Source organism: Notechis scutatus, chromosome 3 (genome assembly GCF_049901735.1).
Source record: "Notechis scutatus isolate UNSWTSFEM ecotype Mainland chromosome 3, rNotScu1.2, whole genome shotgun sequence".
Lineage (NCBI taxonomy): Eukaryota > Metazoa > Chordata > Lepidosauria > Squamata > Elapidae > Notechis > Notechis scutatus.
Genome location: NC_142011.1, coordinates 21,030,718 through 21,049,915, shown reverse-complemented (window position 1 = coordinate 21,049,915; position 19,198 = coordinate 21,030,718). Strand labels below are relative to the sequence as shown.

The 19,198-nt window shown below is 38.3% G+C and overlaps 1 protein-coding gene across 5 annotated transcripts in view; it reads right to left on the bottom strand.

Annotated features, from left to right (window-relative positions):
* Positions 1-19,198, bottom strand: part of NFATC2 (nuclear factor of activated T cells 2) — a 191,416-nt gene that overhangs the window by 105,668 nt on the left and 66,550 nt on the right. For all 5 annotated transcript variants that reach the window (XM_087959279.1, XM_087959280.1, XM_087959278.1 and 2 more), the window contains exons 4-5: positions 15,831-16,033; positions 13,883-14,055 (exon numbers count right to left, since the gene is read on the bottom strand). In XM_087959279.1, the coding sequence (XP_087815405.1) occupies positions 13,883-14,055; positions 15,831-16,033 (376 nt within the window). The remainder of the gene's footprint in view (positions 1-13,882; positions 14,056-15,830; positions 16,034-19,198) is intronic.

Below are 19,198 nucleotides of genomic sequence, written 5' to 3'. Positions count from 1 at the left end.
TGTACAATCACAAAAGGATTCCCAAACTTCAATTTTGAACAGCGGTTTATTGCATACATGAAACTCAGTACACATCTATTACCAAATGCATATATATTTCAGAGAACTAGCAGAATATCTATTAATATTCAGTGAGCTGCACCCATTCCCTGGGTGATTAAAATTAACCTCAAATTATAGTTCAGAAGTGATCACAGTAATTTGTCAATGTGGGACATGTTTCTTCTTCTCTCTTTAACTTAGTGTGCTTCATTCTTTATTATTAACACAGCTGGCCCATAAAGCTGCCAGTACTTTATGCCGAGATTACTTTCACAGAAGTTGCTTATTTCTTCCACATGGTATGTATGATTAATCATTCTTTGTAAACAGTAACAGTCTTGATGAGTTAATGATTGGATTGACCACTAAACAGAAGATTTATGGTTCTGAAAATACAAGATATCTAAAAAGAAAATCCAGCTACAATGTTCAAAAGTTTAAATGCTGTCTTGAGATTATCTTAATATTCTTTTAATCTTAATATTCAAATCTTAAGAAGTTTCTCCTCTGGTAATACTGAATTACTAACTAGGGCATACAAAACCTTTGCTAGACCAATACTTGAATACAGCTCGGCTGTCTGGAATCCAAACTGTATATCGGACATTAATACAATTGAGCGTGTCCAGAAGTATTTCACAAGAAGAGTACTACACTCCTCTGTTCACAATAGAGTACCTTACACCACTAAGCTTGAGATTTTGAATTCGAACAGCCTAGAACTACACCGCCTATGGTTTGACTTAAGCATAGTTTATAAAATAATCTGCTTTAATGTACTACCAATCAATGACTTTTTCACCTTCAACTGCAACAATACAAGAGCACACACACAACAGATATAAACTTAATGTACACCACTCCAAACTTGACTGCAGAAAGTACAACTTCAGCAACAGAGTAGTCAATGCCTGGAACACACTACCTGACTCTGCTGTCACATCCCCAAACCCACACTCCTTTTCGCTCAAACTAACCAATATTGACCTCACCCCATTCTTAAGAGGCATGCATAAGAGCACAATTGTGCCTGCCATCCCTGTCCTATTGTTCCCAATTATTCCTGTATTAATACATATGTTTATTATCTTGTAAACTATTGACAAATAAATAATAACAAAAATAAAAAAAATATTTTTATAGAGCTAATTCTAAGTTTAGAAAGTACTGGAGAAAATTTCAATGTAGTTCCAGTAATAGATCTACCCCATGATCAACGTTTCAAGGTAAAGAAACAAAGTTTGTACAGTAGCATGTATTCTTTCATTGTACTATGGTATTAATAATTTGAATAACTTCACTAACAGAAAGAGATAGTTAAAAGGAGCGTACTTATGGCAAAGCAGGAACTTATGGTGAGCAGAAATCAAGTACCTTACAAGACTATTAAGAGACTGGACAACCATTTTTATGAAATAGTATAGGGCAGTGGTGGCTAACCTTTTTGGGCTCCTGTGCCCAAAATTGTGCGTGCGCTCGCATGCCAGCACCCAGAAGGCTATGCACACACACCCATGCCTCCTACGCATGCATGCACAATCCCCACCCACCCAGCTGCCACCCCACACCACCCCCTTACCTGCACTGGCCTCACAACTGATTTTTGGCCAGTTTGAGGCCTTTTTCTGCCTCTCAGAGGCTTCAGGGAGACTTCTGCATGCTTTTCAGACCGAAAACTAGGCCCATTTCATCACTTCCAGTATTTCTGGAAAAACAGGAAGTGATGAAATGGGCCTACCTTTTGGCCTGAAAAGCCTGCAGAAGCCTTCCTGAGGCCTCTGGGAGGCCGAAAAAGGCCTCAAACTGGCCAAAAATCTGCTGTGAGGCGTGGGCATGTGCAGTGAGGTAAGTTAGCCTGCAGCTCGCATGCCGGCACAAATGGCTCTGCGTGCCACCTGTGGCACGTGTGCCATAGGTTCACCATCATGGGTATAGGGTCTCCTGCTTAAGCAGGAAGTTGGACTAGAAGACCCCCAAGGTACCTTTCAACTTTATTATTCTATGTTCTACTTCTTTCTGTGTTCAATTTAACTACCTATGGTTTTCAGAATATGTGTTCACTTTGTTTAGGGTTTGAAATAAGATTCTCAACTTGCAAATATTCTTATTCTTAGTTTCAGGTTTGCTACAGAGATACAAGTACCTTGTTGTGGGAAATATTTCAGAGAGATATCTTTTACTAGCTCAAGATAGACAGGGATGGTCTAGTTATGGTTTCCCTTGAAGGGGGAATTCCTTTCCTAAAGACACATTAGAAAAATGTAGAGTAAGCTGCAATAATTCATTTATAATAATCCTCACCCTAGTTGAAAGAAGCCAACCTGCCAATCAACCTACAATTGCTTTTCTTGGTGTGTCTTCTGACAGATATTGGATGGGTGATGACTGGGGAAAGAACATTCGTCACTGTGGAATTCCTTCTACAAGACTTGTTAGATGCCTATATTGTTATCTTTTCAAAATTAGGCAAATGTCTTTCCTTCTAGGCTTTTAAAACTATTTTAAATTAATTTCCACCTTTAAAACCTGACTGACCCAATACTGATGTGTATTCAGAGGCATGTTTGTTTAATCAAAATGATCCTATACTCTAATAAAGAACAAATGTATACAAATAAATGCATACCTTATGTATGAATGTGTGTGTGTGTATGTGTGGGTATGATAAAGCAAGAAAAATATTAAAAGATTAAGTTTAATAAACTAAATCAGAATATTCTTATGGCTTTTGAAAGCTATAAGCATATTCACAAGATACAGAAAGGAGCCTTATGACAACACACCAATGTATACTCAGAAGTCTTATCAATGAAATGACATTATTTTGACCAAATTATATAATTGGTCTCATTCAATATTTCCCAACCTTTGCAACTTCCAGATGTGTAGACTCTCAGAATTCTCTGCAATGGCCATACTATCTGAAGGATCCTGAGAGTTAAGCCACATCTGCAAGTTTGAATGGCTTTCCACATATTCAGACAAGCATCGTTCTACTTGAAGTTTGTTTCAGTGGAGGTACTAAGAACTGAACCTGGAAGTTTTTATAATCAAATATGCATTCTGCCATTGAGTTATATGGTCCATTTTCAAAGTGCAGATCTCTGAGAGGTGCTATTCTTAGGAAAACCAAAGCAACAACAACAGCACTTAGACTTATGTCCCACTTCACAGTACTTTACAGCCCTCTCTCAGTTTTACAAAGTCAGCATATTGTCCCCAATAATCTGGGTCCTTGTTTTACCCACCTCGGAAGGATGGAAGTCTAAATCAACCTTGAGCCAATGAGATTCAAACTGCTGGCAGTCAGCAGAATTAGCTTGCAGTATTGCATTCTAACCACTGTGCCACCATGGCACTTAGATGCTTATTTCATGAAAATGGATAAATATCTTTAGAAAAGAAGCAGACATTTGATCCATTGGGAAAATTCCTTTATACCAAGTTGTTATTTGGGCCAGTAGTTCTCAACCTGGGAGCCACAATGTTGTCACAGCGGGTCTGCAAAGGCTTGAAGAAATGTTATGATTTAAATCTTAAGTCTTGGGGGTCCGTGGCCATAGTCCATATCCACAAAAGGTATTTAAAGTGGGTCCGTGATGAAGAAAAGATTGAGAACCACTGATTTATCCTCTGCCTGTAAGTCAATGTTGAGGAGTGGCAGGCCTAAGGATGGACTGATGCAGTTAATGGTCACTAATTTTGTTGTACCCATCAGCCCTGACTCAGCAGGGAAAGCAAACAATGTGCAATATACAAATAGAAATGAAAACATAAAAAGCCAGCTTTAAACATCTGTAATGCATAAAACATACTAATAATAAAATCATGAAAAAGGGATTTGTTGGCCCTGTTACACCTAACCACATTTTGGACAACAAATTTATTTATTTCTTCTTTTCTACACTGCCAAGGCAAAGAGAAACACCTTATGTGAGTCATAGTTGTCCCTACCAATCAGGAGAGAGCAAACTTTCACTAACTTTCAGCTCACAGGAGGGAAATTACTTACCAAGATTTACTCCAAATAATCAATGCTCCAGCACACGAACAACCATATAAGCATGCTACATACCCAGACTCAGCATTTTGAAGATATTAAAATATAGCAGAATAGATAAGAAAGGACAAGGAAGTAAATACTCTAAGGGTAGAACAAAGGGCTGACCTACAAACATTTTTTTTAATTTGTTAAAAGCTGAACTTTATTAGGAGGTGATAAACCATTAGGAACATAGAGATTTGCTTTAGATCAGGGTTAAACCAGGACACAAATACTCCCATGGCCCATGGCCACCCTTTCAGCCTAATTCCAAACATTTTCCATGAGACAGCAGCCACTTAAGACCTTGGTAACAAGACCCTGTTCATTTTCTGCAATCTGCTTCTTGGGAGACAGAAAAGAAATAGGAAAAAAAGTGGAAAGAAAGGAAGTATTAAGAGAAAGAATGGATAACCCCATGTATATCTTTGACTCTGTTTGCAGCAATTTTCTCTTTTATCATGCAACCATTGTAGATCTAAGTATTGTATATCAAGCAACAGTGGTATTCCGAAGCTGAACAACAAATCCTAGTATCCCTAGTAAACAGTCAATATTGAAAGTTGTAGTTCAGCAACATCTGGAGAATTTACAGGTTGCCTTTCCTGATTATATCGACTGGCAGTCCCAAGTATCAGAAAGGCATTTATCATATTAAGAGTGCTTTGCTTCCCTGATACTAATGAGAAAATACAACAAATATGTTATCATATTGGAGAAACGGCCGAAAAACTATGAGTAGTAACGACACAACAGTTCAAGATAATAACACAGATTGGGCAACTCTGTAGTTGAGTGGATACTAGCAACAGCAATAGCAATAACAATAAAAGTCATGAAGAGAAGGAAGAAGAGGTGGAAGTGAAGAAAGAATAAGATATCTAGATATGTTTGACTTCTTGTGATAAATGAGTAAATATGATTTCTGATCTCCACCCATCTGTCCTCCTTTTATTTCCCTCAACCTAACCAAGCAAAATAAATGTTTCTTAGACAAAGTGGATGGGTTTCTGCTTGCTCACCATTCCACAAAGGAGTGTTTTCTCAGTGTTCAGGTTACATACCTGGATGATGATCTAAATCTCTGTTTTTTGTTGATAAAAATCAGTTGAATGTGAGGCTAATTGTTACTAATGGGAAGACTAGACCAGACTAATGTATATTTGAAAAGGGGTAATATGTGATCATTATATTGGCATAGACTGATTCAGGGTGGGTAGATAAGCTGTCTTGATCCTTGGTAAATTCCTAGGGCTTAGAAATCAGTAAAATTTAGACTTACAATGTCACATTGCTCCTTCTCTTCCCCTCAGGGGGTGGCACTTCATATAGCTATTACAGTTTAAGAGCTCTGTACATAACACCATTGAGTTATCTAGTTGGGATGTTTATTTCCAATAGCAACAGCTATCAACATAATGCAAGAGTTTCTGCTAATGAAGCATTCACCATTACCATATATTACTAACCTTCTCTCTTTGTTACAGTCTAAAAACAACAAATTCATAATCTCATAGCCTAAATGTTTGGAAACATTTGGAAATCTACAGAATAGTTAAAATTACTGTAGATGAGAGATAAGCCGATCAGTAAAAAAATAGAATGGATTCCTCCATTCCCTATTTCAAAGGGCAGATATCTGTTCCAGCACAGTTAAATCCAGACATTTTAATCAAAACATTTGAACATCCATTTGGCAGGTTGTTATGAAGCAATGATGGTTTTATCTAATTTTGAAACGGTAGGTGGTAACTAAATCTTTGCACCTTTCTTTTTTCTCACAGCAACCTCCCCAAATAGCGGTGTAAGATTTTTCTCAATTACTGCTGCCTTGATGTAATACTTCCTGACTGAGCATGTGATTATGAAATATTATAAATTTATATGGTCAATTTAGGAAATGCTGCCAAGGATAATCAATTATCTATGGAGAATCCAATGCTACAGGACATTTTTCCTTTGATAAAAAGAAAAAGGAAAAACAAGAGTTTGGGCCATCCTGTTTTTCCCCCCAGTCTTTTTCCCCCACTGGGGAAGGACAAACACTATGAATTTCAGATGGCAAATACCAGTTGTCCCACCACAGATCTTTGATGTAAGACAAACCCAAATTCTCTCCCAGAAAGGAATTATAGTAAAGTTCTTTCATATCTTTACTATATAAAGCAACAGTTAATAAATTATTAAGATAAAACCAATGCTACATATGTGAACTTTCATGTCACAACTTCTAGCATGGAACTATCACACAGTTAGCCACCATGTATTGAATGTGAACTACACTGTCCATTGGCTGGGCAGAAACCTCTCTTCCCTAGTAAATAAAAGCATTGGATTCATTCTTGGAACTCAATTTCCTCTTGAATCTAAGCTCTAAAGACGGCTTTTCATAGAAACATAGAATCATAGGGCTGGAAGGGACCTTGGAGGTCTTCTAGTCCAACCCCCTCCCCAAGGCAGAAGTCCCATCCCAGACAAATAGTTGTCCAATCTTTTCTTGAAAACCTCCACCAATGGAACACCCACAACTCAGGGAGGCAAGCTGTCCTATTGATTAATCCAGAGGTCTCCAAACTTGGCAACTTTAAGACTTGTGGGCTTCAACTTCCAGAATGAGGAATTCTGGGAATTGAATTCTGGCTGAGGAATTCTGGGAATTGAAGTCCACAAGTCTTAAAGTTGCCAAGTTTGGGGACCCCTGGATTAAGTATTCTCACTATCAGGAAAATCCTTTTTTCCTCTTCCCTGTGACAGCCCTTCAAATATTGAAGTATTGACAGCCCTTGAAATATTGGAAGACTGCTACCATGTCTCCCCCGAGCCTTCTCTTCAGTAGGCTATTCAGTTGTTGGGGAGGAACAAGATTATAAATCAGTCATGAAACTCTAAGAACCTATTGTGCTTCAATGAAGTGGTCCTTATTTGTCCACAGCTGCTTCTATTTGTTTCAAGGAGTCACGCTGGCTATGCAGCAGCACTATCACAACCAGCACCTACTTCAACGACTGAAAATGGGGACAGAAGGGCCATTCTTATGGAATAACAGTACTATATAAAACAGACTCCAAAATGAAGTCTGGCTTCTATTTCTCTGCTTATCTTAGATTAGAAGGCATGTCTTCTAATCTAAATGTAGGAGAGGTAAAAGGAGAAGGGATTGTAATTTTAAAAGTAATGTTTGCTGGTATATCAGAAATTAAAACTAGGGTCCAGCTAAGGTTCCTACTAAGAATGTAAGAAGATTCCTTCTGTACCAGGACAACATCCAAAAAACTGACAATTCTTTACCTAGCAATAGCTAACTAGATGCTTCCATGAAATCTACAATATGGAAACAACAGACCTTCCTGTGCTATTTCTCCTTCTTCCCACCCAAAACCTGCACCCATTATTCAAAGGCAATCACTTCACTTTTTACAATCTGCCATTTTCCATAAGTTATGGCTTTAAGTCCTGGAACTGCAAGCATAAAAAGCACCACAACAGACAAGACTATACAGTTTCATATTTCAAGCAGAAATTCCAACAATAGGTGTGACAGTTGTTGTTGGCTGTGGATGATATACAGCTCACTGAATACAAGCTATGGCTCTCATGGTGGCAATCACTCTAGGATTAAGCTCAAGATAACTTTGCAATCTATATCAAGCTTTTCCTTCCTACTGTGTTTAAAGTGCGAACTCAAGAGTTAGGAACTCAGGAGCCCAACGGAGAGTTCCAAGCTGTTTAGAACTCCCATAGAATATAGGTAGTCCTTGACTTATGAACACAATTGAGACCAGAATTTCCATTGCTAAACATGGCAGTTGTTAAGGGAGTTACACCCAATTTTATAACCATTTTTGCCATGGTAGTTAAGTGAATCACTGCAGTTGTTAAGTGAACTATGACGTCGTTAAGCAAACCTGGTTTCCCCATGAAATTTGTTTGCCAGAATTTAGCCAGGAAAGTTGCAGGAGCACAGGAGGCTGCAACCATCATAAATACTGTATATATGCCTGTTACCAAGAGCCCAATTTTTGATTATATGATCTTGGGGCTGCTGTAACAACCATAATAGAATAGAATAGAATTATTTATTGGCCAAGTGTGAACACACAAGGAATTTGTCTTGGTGCAAATGCCCTCAGTGTTCATAAAAAGAAAAGATACATTTGTCAAGAGTCAAGAATCATAAGGTACAACACTTAATGATAGTCATAGGGTACAATCAGCAATCAAATCATACTAGGAAATAATCAATAAAATAGTTAGGATACAAGCAACAAAGTTACAGTCATACAGTCATAAGTGGGAGGAGAGGGATGAAAGGAAGGATGGGAGGATTAATAGTAATAGTAACAGTAATGCAGACTTAGTAAATAGTTTGACAGCGTTGAGGGAATTATTTGTTTAGCAGAGTGATGGCATTCAGGAAAAAACTGTTCTTGTGTCTAGTTGTTCTGGTGTGCAGTGCTCTATAGTGTCGTTTTGAAGGTAGGAGTTGAAACAGTTTATGTCCAGGATGTAAGTGAGGAATAGTTGTAAGTCACTTTTTTCAGTGCCGTTGTAACTTTAAATGATTACTAAACGAATTGGTTGTAAGTTAAGGACTGTATGGAGCTGAACTTATATGAACACATTAAATTATTTAAAACCAAAACTCTAGTTCATAACATTAGAAAGACACACTGTAGAAAAAATATAAATGATTTTGGGAAAAGAATGATTCTTTAATCGAGCTGTACTTTTACTTCTGCATTATTAGAAAACCAGGCTACCACTTTTTAAAACATTTTTCACTTACTACCAATATTGTGTGAATAAAAAACATTTATTACGTAAATATGTTCCATAAATAGATCTCAAGGAAGTTGAATTATTACACTTCTGCACTTTACTCATCTATCCATATTTTTTTCCTAGAATAACAATGTATTTCTCTTCCTGCTACAACAATTTTCCTCCTATGCAAACAACATTCATTTATGGAAAATATTTCCATTTGCATCTATACTATTGATTTTCATACTAAGATTTTCATATTAAACAATGCACCTAAACTTGCTTGAGAAGTAATTTGAGGAAGGAGGGAGGGAAGGAGGGAGGGAGGGAGGGAGGAAAGGAAGGAAGGACATTGGTTTTGAGCAAAGTTAATGAAAATGGACAGCCCTCGGAATGCCCTGCCTGAAAAGAAGCAGGGTGATGAATCGCCTAAGAATCCTCAGAATAGTTCGTTGTTGCTCTTTAACTAGACTTCTGTTGCCAATCTCCCAGTTGGCTTTCTTTGTTGCAGGAAAGCCGCAGAAGGTTTGCCAAGATGAAAACATTCTTTCCACTGCCCTTGCAAATGTGCCACATATCATAAATGCAGGCTATCTCAATTTTATGGAAAACTTGGGAGAAGAGGAAAAAAAAATATTAAAAAGGAAAACTTCCAAGGAGCTTGTTTCAAAAGAAGTGATTTAATCCAATTTCATCCAAATTAAGAAATGCCTTTGAAAGTTAATAGAGGGATGTCAACATTAATCTAGTAAATCTTGAGAGAGGAATAGAAAACGGTAACTTTGCTCCGATAATATTTATAGTACCGAATATCTGCACAAGGAAAAGATAAGACCTAAAAGTCTTGCTAGTTCAGACCACAGGGTTATTAAATGCACCTTTCCCTTCCCATCGTGGTTACCAGATACTGAGTCCCAGCATGTCATTCAAAAATTCAGGTGTGGTCCTCAGTAGAAATTAGGCAGTTCTGGTTTACCCTAATTGATAGCAGCTTTCCAGGGTTTCAGACTAAAGACTTTCTTCGGAGTGTCTGAGATGTTTTTGTAATCCTCCCTCATTGTTCGACTCAAGCAATGTTTCCCTTGTTGTTGCTTCAGCAACAAATCATCTCCCTTTTCATCAAGGGTCATCATCTTTACTCTCTACAAATCATTGAGTTCTGTGAACATGCCAATGCTTCCATCTTGTTCAAACATTGCATCTTATCTTTCATCTATTCAAGGAAAAATGATTTCTTTCACTCCATATTGCCACCAGATTTCTTACACAAAGAAATTCCTTTGGAGACATAATTCATCACAAATATCCAGCCGCAGGTAGACCTGCCCCATCTGAGTTAAATCAACACCATCTGATTTTAAAAACAAAATGCTAAGCAAAACCTAATTTGGACAAAACTTGATTGATAGGCCAAGGAACTAGAGTGGGAAGTTGGAAAAAGTGCACAGAACATGGCAAGAGCAAACAAATTCCATACTGAGACTATGAGACCTACGAGCTACAGTGGTGCAGTGGTTAGAATGCAGTACTGCAGGCTACTTCTGCCAAGTGCTAGCTGCCTGTAATTTGACAGTTCGAATCTCACCAGGCTAAAGTTGACTCAGTCTTCCATCCTTCCAAAGTCAGAAAAATGAGGAATCAGATTGCTGACTCTGTAAACTGCCTAGAGAGAGCTGTAAAGCACTGTAAAGTGGTATATAAGCCTAAGTGCTATTGCTATTGCTATTGCTATGAGGTTGAACATGGTTATTTTCATGTAATTGCTACAAGTTGATCTCAGATCAAGAGAGTATTCACTTTTTGCTTCCCATACAAGCAGCGTCTTAGTACTTTACTTTATAATCACCCCATTTTTTATACTCCTCACCCTTTCAATTATGAAGGAGCACATCTCTCAAAACCCATGATGGGGAATACGACATATCTACTCAAGGCAATTCTTATTTCTCTGCAGCTGCTGACCTCCTTGGAGCTTTTAAATGCCTTACGGCTAGCAACCATCAACTCAAGGGACTACAGTTAATGGGAGCAACCGATGAGCTAACTAATAACACTGCTATTTCAGTGAGTTTTCTCCAGGGATTGACGTCCACAACTCCAGTCCCTGAGTGGTTTCCTAGTAATGAGAATCCCTGTTTGTAAAGGTACAACTCTATAAACCCTTACATACTGATGTGGGAAGTTGGAGACCTCTACCTCTTTTTCAGTTCCAGGGCTAATAAATGCCTTTTGACTTTACAATCATGCTCACACGACTCCCCATCCCCATACATCAACTATATGGAATGGCAGTTCTGATAAACTATTTTAATGGGGTCTGCCATTCATCTCTAGCCAGCTTGCTGTTCATTAAATCCACTTACAGCAATGCTATAACTACAAAACATCATCAATACTAAGAGTAAGGAGAAAATGTACACATTTGGTGAACAATTTTAAATATGGGTTATCTGGTGAAGAGAAGGTGGGAAATCGTCTTTTATAATCTTTCCTCTTTCTTTCCCTACTTTATGTGAAATTCTTAATAAATATAAATAATTTTTTTAAAAAGCATGTCAGGCAAAGCACCAAGATGTATGCTGATAATATTAAACTAGGAGTTCAAGAATTGCCCAAATGGGTCCAAGTTTGTAAGTTAGGGTATATATGGTATGTGTGTGTTGTAAGAAATGGTTAAATTCTTGATACAACTTACAATCAGCAGGTAGATTAACTAAAGGAAATCTCATTGGAAAGGAGCAATCCAACTTTGATACTATGTGAAAACCATAAGCAGTAATACACTGCCACCAACACACTTATAGATCGACTTATCAGAATGCAACAGAAACAGAACACGGAAGTATATGGATCTTGTCCTCATCCAAGAAAAGCAAACCCAAACAATTGATAATAAAACTTTTCCAGATGATTCAGTTGCAAACCTAACACCATTTTAGCAGGGTTCAACTCCAATACAAATGTGTCTTAGGGAAAGCATTTTGCTGTGATCAAAAACCACAGAGTAGATCTTTCAAAGCCTCCTTTCTCAGGTGGTTTACTGTTACATTAATATGTAGTGTATTGTATACTAATATCAGTCATACAACAAAAGATGTAAAAATGATTCGTTAGAACTATGAAATCCCCGAACCACTGAGAAAGCTCAAGTTACTAAAAAAAATACACTACAGGATGAGAAAAGATGGTCACGAGGGTAAGTTCTCCAAAAATGACTAAGCCTCCTTTGAGGTGCTAGAATGAGGCTATGCCACAAGTCTCAGCTCATCAAACATTGAGGATCTGTAAATGTTTTTATCATCCTCCTATCTCAAGGGAAGATAAACTGGCATATTTAAGAGGAGGCTCACCTACCAGAAAGCCCAGGGCATCATCCCCATGGAAAACATGATGGGAGAGTACAATATACTTCCTGTATTGTTTAGATAGTACTTATTTAGTGGAAATTCCTCTTCCCAACTCCCACCCCATTTTTTCCCTCTTGAATTATGGCTTATCCTAAAGTCTCTTGGGTTGCTGCATTCACAGGGAGAATTAGAAAACTCCCCCCCCCCGTTTTTTTTTGTTTTTTTTTTAGCATCATGCAATCTTAGAAGCATACTGAGCCATCTATTCTGGAAGAATGCTGCTACATTTGGGCATTCTTTTATAAATCAGTGCGTTTGCAACATCTCTCTGTTAATGGTGCAATACGAAGTTTATCTTCAAGTTCATAAGACAGTCCCAGATAAATAAGGATGCATAGCACAGGATCAAAGACCAAGCCCTTACATTGGTTAATTAAGAATCAAAAGACAGGAAGTAAAGAGGGTGGTGTTTGCCTTTGGCAAGAGCTTAGCATTTTTTCCAGATTTCAAGGCTGTCACTGAATTAAGAACAAGTTGTATTCCCTAACTCTGTCTTTAACCCAACTTTGTATTTAAGTCAGATCTTGTACTTACAAATGGACCGCCTGTTACTAAAGGCAGGGGTGGGATTCTACCAGTTCGCACCTATTCGCTAGAACTGGTTGTTAACATTCTAAGCAGTTCAGAGAACCGGTTGTTAGAAGAAATTACTGGCCTAATCCTGTAAGGAAGGCAGGAAGGAAACATTCTGGTGTTGCTTACAGAAACTGCCTCTCTGTTAACCCTTATTACATTCTTGGCAGGACTAGACTTCCTGTCTCAGGAACGTCTCTGGAGTTTTTTCCCACTCCTTTGCTGGTACTTTGCTTGTGTGGAGTGACCATTCAAAGTTACAATGGCACTGAAAAAACTGACTTATGACCATTTTTCACACTTACGACTGTTGCACAGTCATGAGAGGCCAGGCGAGGAGACACATGCCTTGATGTGAGTGATATTGAGTTGGCCACACCCAGCCAATAACATGACCACCAAGCCACTCCACCTAGTCACATGACCACCAAGCCACACCCACCACTTAAGCCACGCCCACAGAACCGGTTGTTAAAAATTTGAATCCCACCCCTGACTAAAGGTAGCAGATATTATTCTCTCCTCCTCAAACAGACAAAGTGCTGAAGCTATGCAATGCTTTCAGGAACCATTGAAACTGCACATTTTTAATATACCGACTGCTTTCAGTGATCATCAGCAATTCCTGTAAACATCGTATGCCTTTCAATGCTTCATTGACTAAAGAAAGAAGAAAGCAATCTGCCATTTTTAATAATAGGTAGCCTGTTTGCATTTATGAGTTATCCCTAAGTCAGACAGTCTTAATCCTGGACTGCCTGTATTTCAGTCCTGTAAAACAGTGGCCCACAATCTTTTGGGCACCAGGAACTGGTTCTGTGAAGGGTAGTTTTTCCATGGACTGGGCAGGGGGAGGTATGGTTTCATGTGCTGCCTTGGATCCCATGCATGCACGGATGGGGCTTTGGATGGGACTTGCATGGTCCAGTTCCTAGCAGGTTGCGCATCAGTGCCAGGCTGCAGTCTGGGGATTGGGGACCTCTGTTGTAAAGTTATGGGTTTCAGAAACAAAGTTACAGAAAAATAATAAAATTACCAGAAAATTATGACTTACAGCATTCAATGGGGTTGGATGCAACTTGCAAAGAAACTATCCGGCCACTAGATTCAGGGATATGCACGCGGAACACCAATCGTACACGAGTGTTCTTTCGGCCAATATCTGTTTCTCCTTTCCGTAATTCAATGTCTGCATTCCTCAGCTTGAGGATTCCTGCGCAGTCAATGCTGTGAAACAAACAAATAACTGAATAATCCTTGTCCAGTGACATCATTACTTTTATCCCCAATTGCATTTGGAAATTTAATACTCCTCACTCCCGAAATTAATGTCTGTTTTTGTTTCTCTGATTATCACTACAGATTTAATGGTTCAGGTATGCTTAGCTCCTTTCTATGGAATCTCAACAAGGGGCTGGCTGATTCTCTATCTTCCCTGAGGGAAAATGGACCACTGTACCTCTGCAAGAGTATGGATTTAAACTTACCTCTGTTGTCTTATAACCCTGTCAATCAAACAAGGGTTCCAAAGAAAAAGTGCAAGTAATTCCAGCTGGTTTATCTGTGAAATACTTTCTGTGTTCCTAATCTGGAAATCAGTTGATACCAATGGACCACTACGATAGTGCTGGCTGATACAAACATTTCTAAATCTACAAGTCTCCATTATTCCATGGAATATATTGCAGTGAGTTTTCAGTCTTAAGCAGCTGACAATATCTTTCTTATCAATGTCATTGTCCCTCCTGGAACAATGATCCACTGGAGTTTTGATATTTTCAGAATTTTAGTTTTCTTACTATAGGCATTTTGTTTTTAGACCAACAAGAAGCTACAGTTCAACCCTGAGCTACATATATTCTCCACATTTGCAATGACTTGAGCAAGTGGCATTAATATAGCTATATGGTTGCTTCCATCCATCCATCCATCCATCCATCTATCCATCCAAACATGAAAGCTCAATATAAGACACTAGACCAGGGGTCTCAAACTCACGGCCCGCGGACCAATTGTGGCCCGCAGGACGATATCCTGTGGCCTCCACCGTGATATGAAAGTATAATATTAGTGCAGCCCGCAGGGGGAATGGACTTCTGAAGGAAGTCCCGCCCGCCATTCCTCGTCGTGGCTTCTTCTCCACCCTGAACTTTAACAAGTCCAAGTACAGGTCCAGACTTACTGATGATCATCTTCAAGCCATACTGAGGGTCTCAAGTGCCTCCTCTCTCAAGCCAAATGTGGCTCAGATATGTGAGAGGAAGCGTTGTCAAGTCTCTGGCAGCAAGGAGTAAGCTGGAGAAGCCATGTTCTGAGGAACTGTTCATGATCTTCATTCAATGTTCCATTCATGTGTTCAGGACAGTTCATGTATTGGAGAAATCATTAACTGTTGATGACATTTGAGGATATTTTTTAACGTTTTTTGTGGAATCCCTTATGCGGCCCAGCCTCACCCAGACTCTGCCTCCAGCGGCCCCCAGATAAATTGAGTTTGAGACCCCTGCACTAGACCATATGATCTCAGTTCAAAATCTAAGAGGGAAAGAAGTCAATTCAAATGCTAATTCATGTAGGGAAGAGGCTGATTAATTGAAATGTCCTCTTCTCCCAAGGACTGGCAAATCAGAAAGCTCTCCTGGTGCAGAAATCAGATCATCTAATGATCAGGGATTTGCACTAAAAGACTCTCTAGTTACGGGCCTTGAGAAATAGAAGTTTCCAGAAAAATTGACAAAGCTGGTGACTTATTAGTCTATTCTGCTAACAAGATCTCCAGTAGAAATTGATTGTTCCCCTAACAGATGACCTCTGTTAAGGGATTGAAGAGGACCCATTCTGCACTCACTTGAATTATTCTACTAATGAACTACAGTATATGCCTTAGTAAAGCTTACTCTTGAGAGTTTTCTCTACAAATGAAATACAGGCATCTTTTACATTAATCGTATTAAGTTCTCCTCTGTTGCTATCTTACAACATTTTGTAATATTGAACCTTACGTTGCTTTCATGTTGTTTTTTGGCTCCAGAGGGATTTCCAGCACTTTGGTGTTGCCAATGATTTTCTCAAAGCTGGTGGTGGTGACTGTTTTCCCTGTGATGCGATGGACTTGGTAAAAAGCATGTGGTTTAAGAATCCTCTCATCTGCCGTTCCAATGAAGATCTGAAGGCCCAAGGGCTTGTGGTCCACATAACCATGAAGCTGGCAAGAGAACAAACCATTTACACAATTATCTCAGCAACAAATAGAGCAAGAATTGAAATGTCTTAGCAGTATCAGATAAAGAACACAAAAAGCTTATAATAGCTCATCTTATTCCCTGCGGTGAGTGAGAATCACCTCAGGAAATTTTTATAACTAAGAAAGATGGTTCTTTTCCTTTCCTTCAGGATAAAATAGTTTTGCATACAAAGAACCTGGATAAATTAACTAATGAAGAATACTGAGCAATAATGTTATTATCTCCTGTGGCTTTGTTTTGCAAGACTGAAATATGACTATTTCCTATTATTTTCCAAAAAGGAGATATGTAATAGTTCTAATAGGAACTGTTTTGAAGTTTCCTACCTTACGTTACTTGGTAAAATTTTTGCTCTTAGCATTTTCACAGTCTTCATAATTGGGATGTAACTTATTAAACTGCACAGAATCATCAACCATTTTTAAAATGTCTTTCAAAATAAAAATAAAAAAACCATTTGCCTGGTTTCCATAAGCTCACTTTGACACCTCTGCACTAAAAGTGTATATGATTGGGGGGAGGGGGGAGTGGAGGAGGGAGGGAGAGAAAGAAGCTATTGTGTCAAAGGGGAAAAGAAAGTAGCTGTAACTTCCCCATTATGAGAAAAAGAACCTTGCATGTACACAGAATTATTAAGACTATTAAACATAGGAGTCTAGGCGGTGGTAAAAGTGAAAGCATCAGTGAAACTGAGAAAAAGAGAGAAAAGCTCGGATTAGAATAATTAATCAGTTAATGGCTACAATTTATTAATCAAAGACATTTTGCTCATCTAAAAATGAAACCAAAATCAGTCAGACTATAACCATTATAGCTCTTGATTAGCATTTCCAGTCTTCATTGTGGGCTTTTTGTCATAACCACATTATTGAATGTGCCTCCAGTACTCAAGTCAGCAGGAAAACGTTTTTTTTATTTATATTTTAAAACCACCCAGTAGCTGAAGCTCTCAGGGTAAATTACAGTAAAGCATAGTAAAAATACAATTTGAATAAAAACATATACAATAAGATGCAAAATAAAAACATCAGATAAACTGGTCTGATCACTAACATGTGTTCACAGTGTTCCAGAATAATATTATTCTATGCTGCAGAATTCTGGGAGTTGAAGTCCACAGATCTTAAATTCTCCAAGTTTGAAAAAAACCTATGTTATAAGATAAGGTAGCCTTTACTGTCACTTTTTTTCCTGTGAACACATTGGCACACATTAAAAATGAACTTCTCAATGTTATATGTAGAGATTCTGGGTAAGGCCCCTACAAAAGACAGATTCCGTACCTCCCTTGCAGGCCAACCCAAAATAGCCACAGAAGGCATTATCCAGTAATCAGAGAGAAGAGATCAGCATGATGAAATGGCCAAATGAAAGCAGATGCAATGCCAAACTGCACCAACACCCACATCATCAGTAAGGCATCACAAAATGTATAAATGACAAAACCTGAGTCACCTTAAAACTCAATTGCTGAAGTCATGTACATAAGTTGCCTAGAGTTAGTTGCATCGGAGGACATATTATCTAAAAATGTTGAATAGAGAGATTTAGGGCAACTTGCCACAGCCATCTTGCTCCAGTAAACTCACTGTGGGACAACTAGCTGAGGCCAACTCTTAGTAGAGTAGAGTAGAGTAGAGTAGAGTAGAGTAGAGTAGAGTAGAGTACAGAACAGAACAGAACAGAACAGAACAGAACAGAACAGAACAGAACAGAACAGAATAGAATAGAATAGAATAGAATAGAATAGAATAGAATAGAATAGAATAGCAGAGTTGTCTTCTAGTCCACCCCACTGCTTAGGCAGGAAACCCGTACCATTTCAGGCAAATGGTTATCCAATATTTTCTTTAAATTTCCAGTGTTGGAGCATCACAACTTCTGGAGGCAAATTGTTCCACTGATTAATTGTTCTAAGTGTCAGGAAATTTCTCCTTAGTTCTAGGTTGGTTCTCTCCTTGATTAGTTTCCATCCATTGCTTCTTGTCCTTCCTTCAGGTGCTTTGGTGGGTAGCTTGACTCCCTCTTCTTTGAGGCAGCCCCTGAGATATTGGAACACTGCTATCATGTCATCCCCAGTTCTTATTTCAATTAAACTAGATATACCGGATTCCAGCAATCATTTTTTATATATTTTAGTCTCCAGTCCCCTTTATTGCTTTTTCCTGCACTCTTTCTAGAGTCTCAATATCTTTTTTACTTTGTGGTGCAAGATAACTCACCATGGGACAATCCACGTGGGATAACTCAACACAATAAATCAGCCACTATTTCTTCAACATTATTTCCATTTTTGTCAATGGAAATAATGCCGAAGAAATAGTGGCATATAATATTTATTGCGTTATCCTATGTGGATTGTCCCATGGCAAGTTGGCTTCAGCAAGTTGTCTCATTCCGTGAGTAGAGTCAGAATTTACAAGCCTTAAATCAGAATTAAAATATTCCCAAATATCGCTACACAAAGACATTGGAAAGAGGCACTACATGAAGCAGAAGTTGAATTCTCATAAACAAATGCTGAGTTATCACCTGAAAAATTGAATCTCTCAATTGTTTTTCTGAGGAAAACCATTGCTCCTTTTTCTTCTCTGGCAAAACAATAACAACAGCAAAACACTTCCAAGACAGGACGTCTAGAATCTTTCTTACAATGCAAGAAAAAACTTCAAAGCTAACTCTGAAGGCTTAATTTCAAAAGGTAAGGCATCAACTAAATGCTTAGCCAAAGGTTTTGGTAGTTTACATTTCCAGCTTACAGAGCATTTCCTGCTTTTCAATAGCTGGAAATAATCTAGCAGAAAAAATAATAATTTGTAATTATGATTAGATCAAAACTAAGGAAGTTTGTGTGTGTGTGCATGTGTGTGTGTGTGTGTAATTTATCATGTGGGTATACAATATATAAATACAACACACACAGACCCTACCTATGTCCGGAGAAGAGATGCTTATATTAGTAAATAAAATAAATAAGTAAATAAAGTTTGTGCACAGAAAAAGTAGTTGCAGCTTATAATGCAAGAAAATAAGACTGCAGTAAAAAGGAGTTAAAGATAGCACTGCAGTTGCAAAACGTAGTCACAAATCATGCCCCATATCACCCCATTCAATCATAGTTTTTT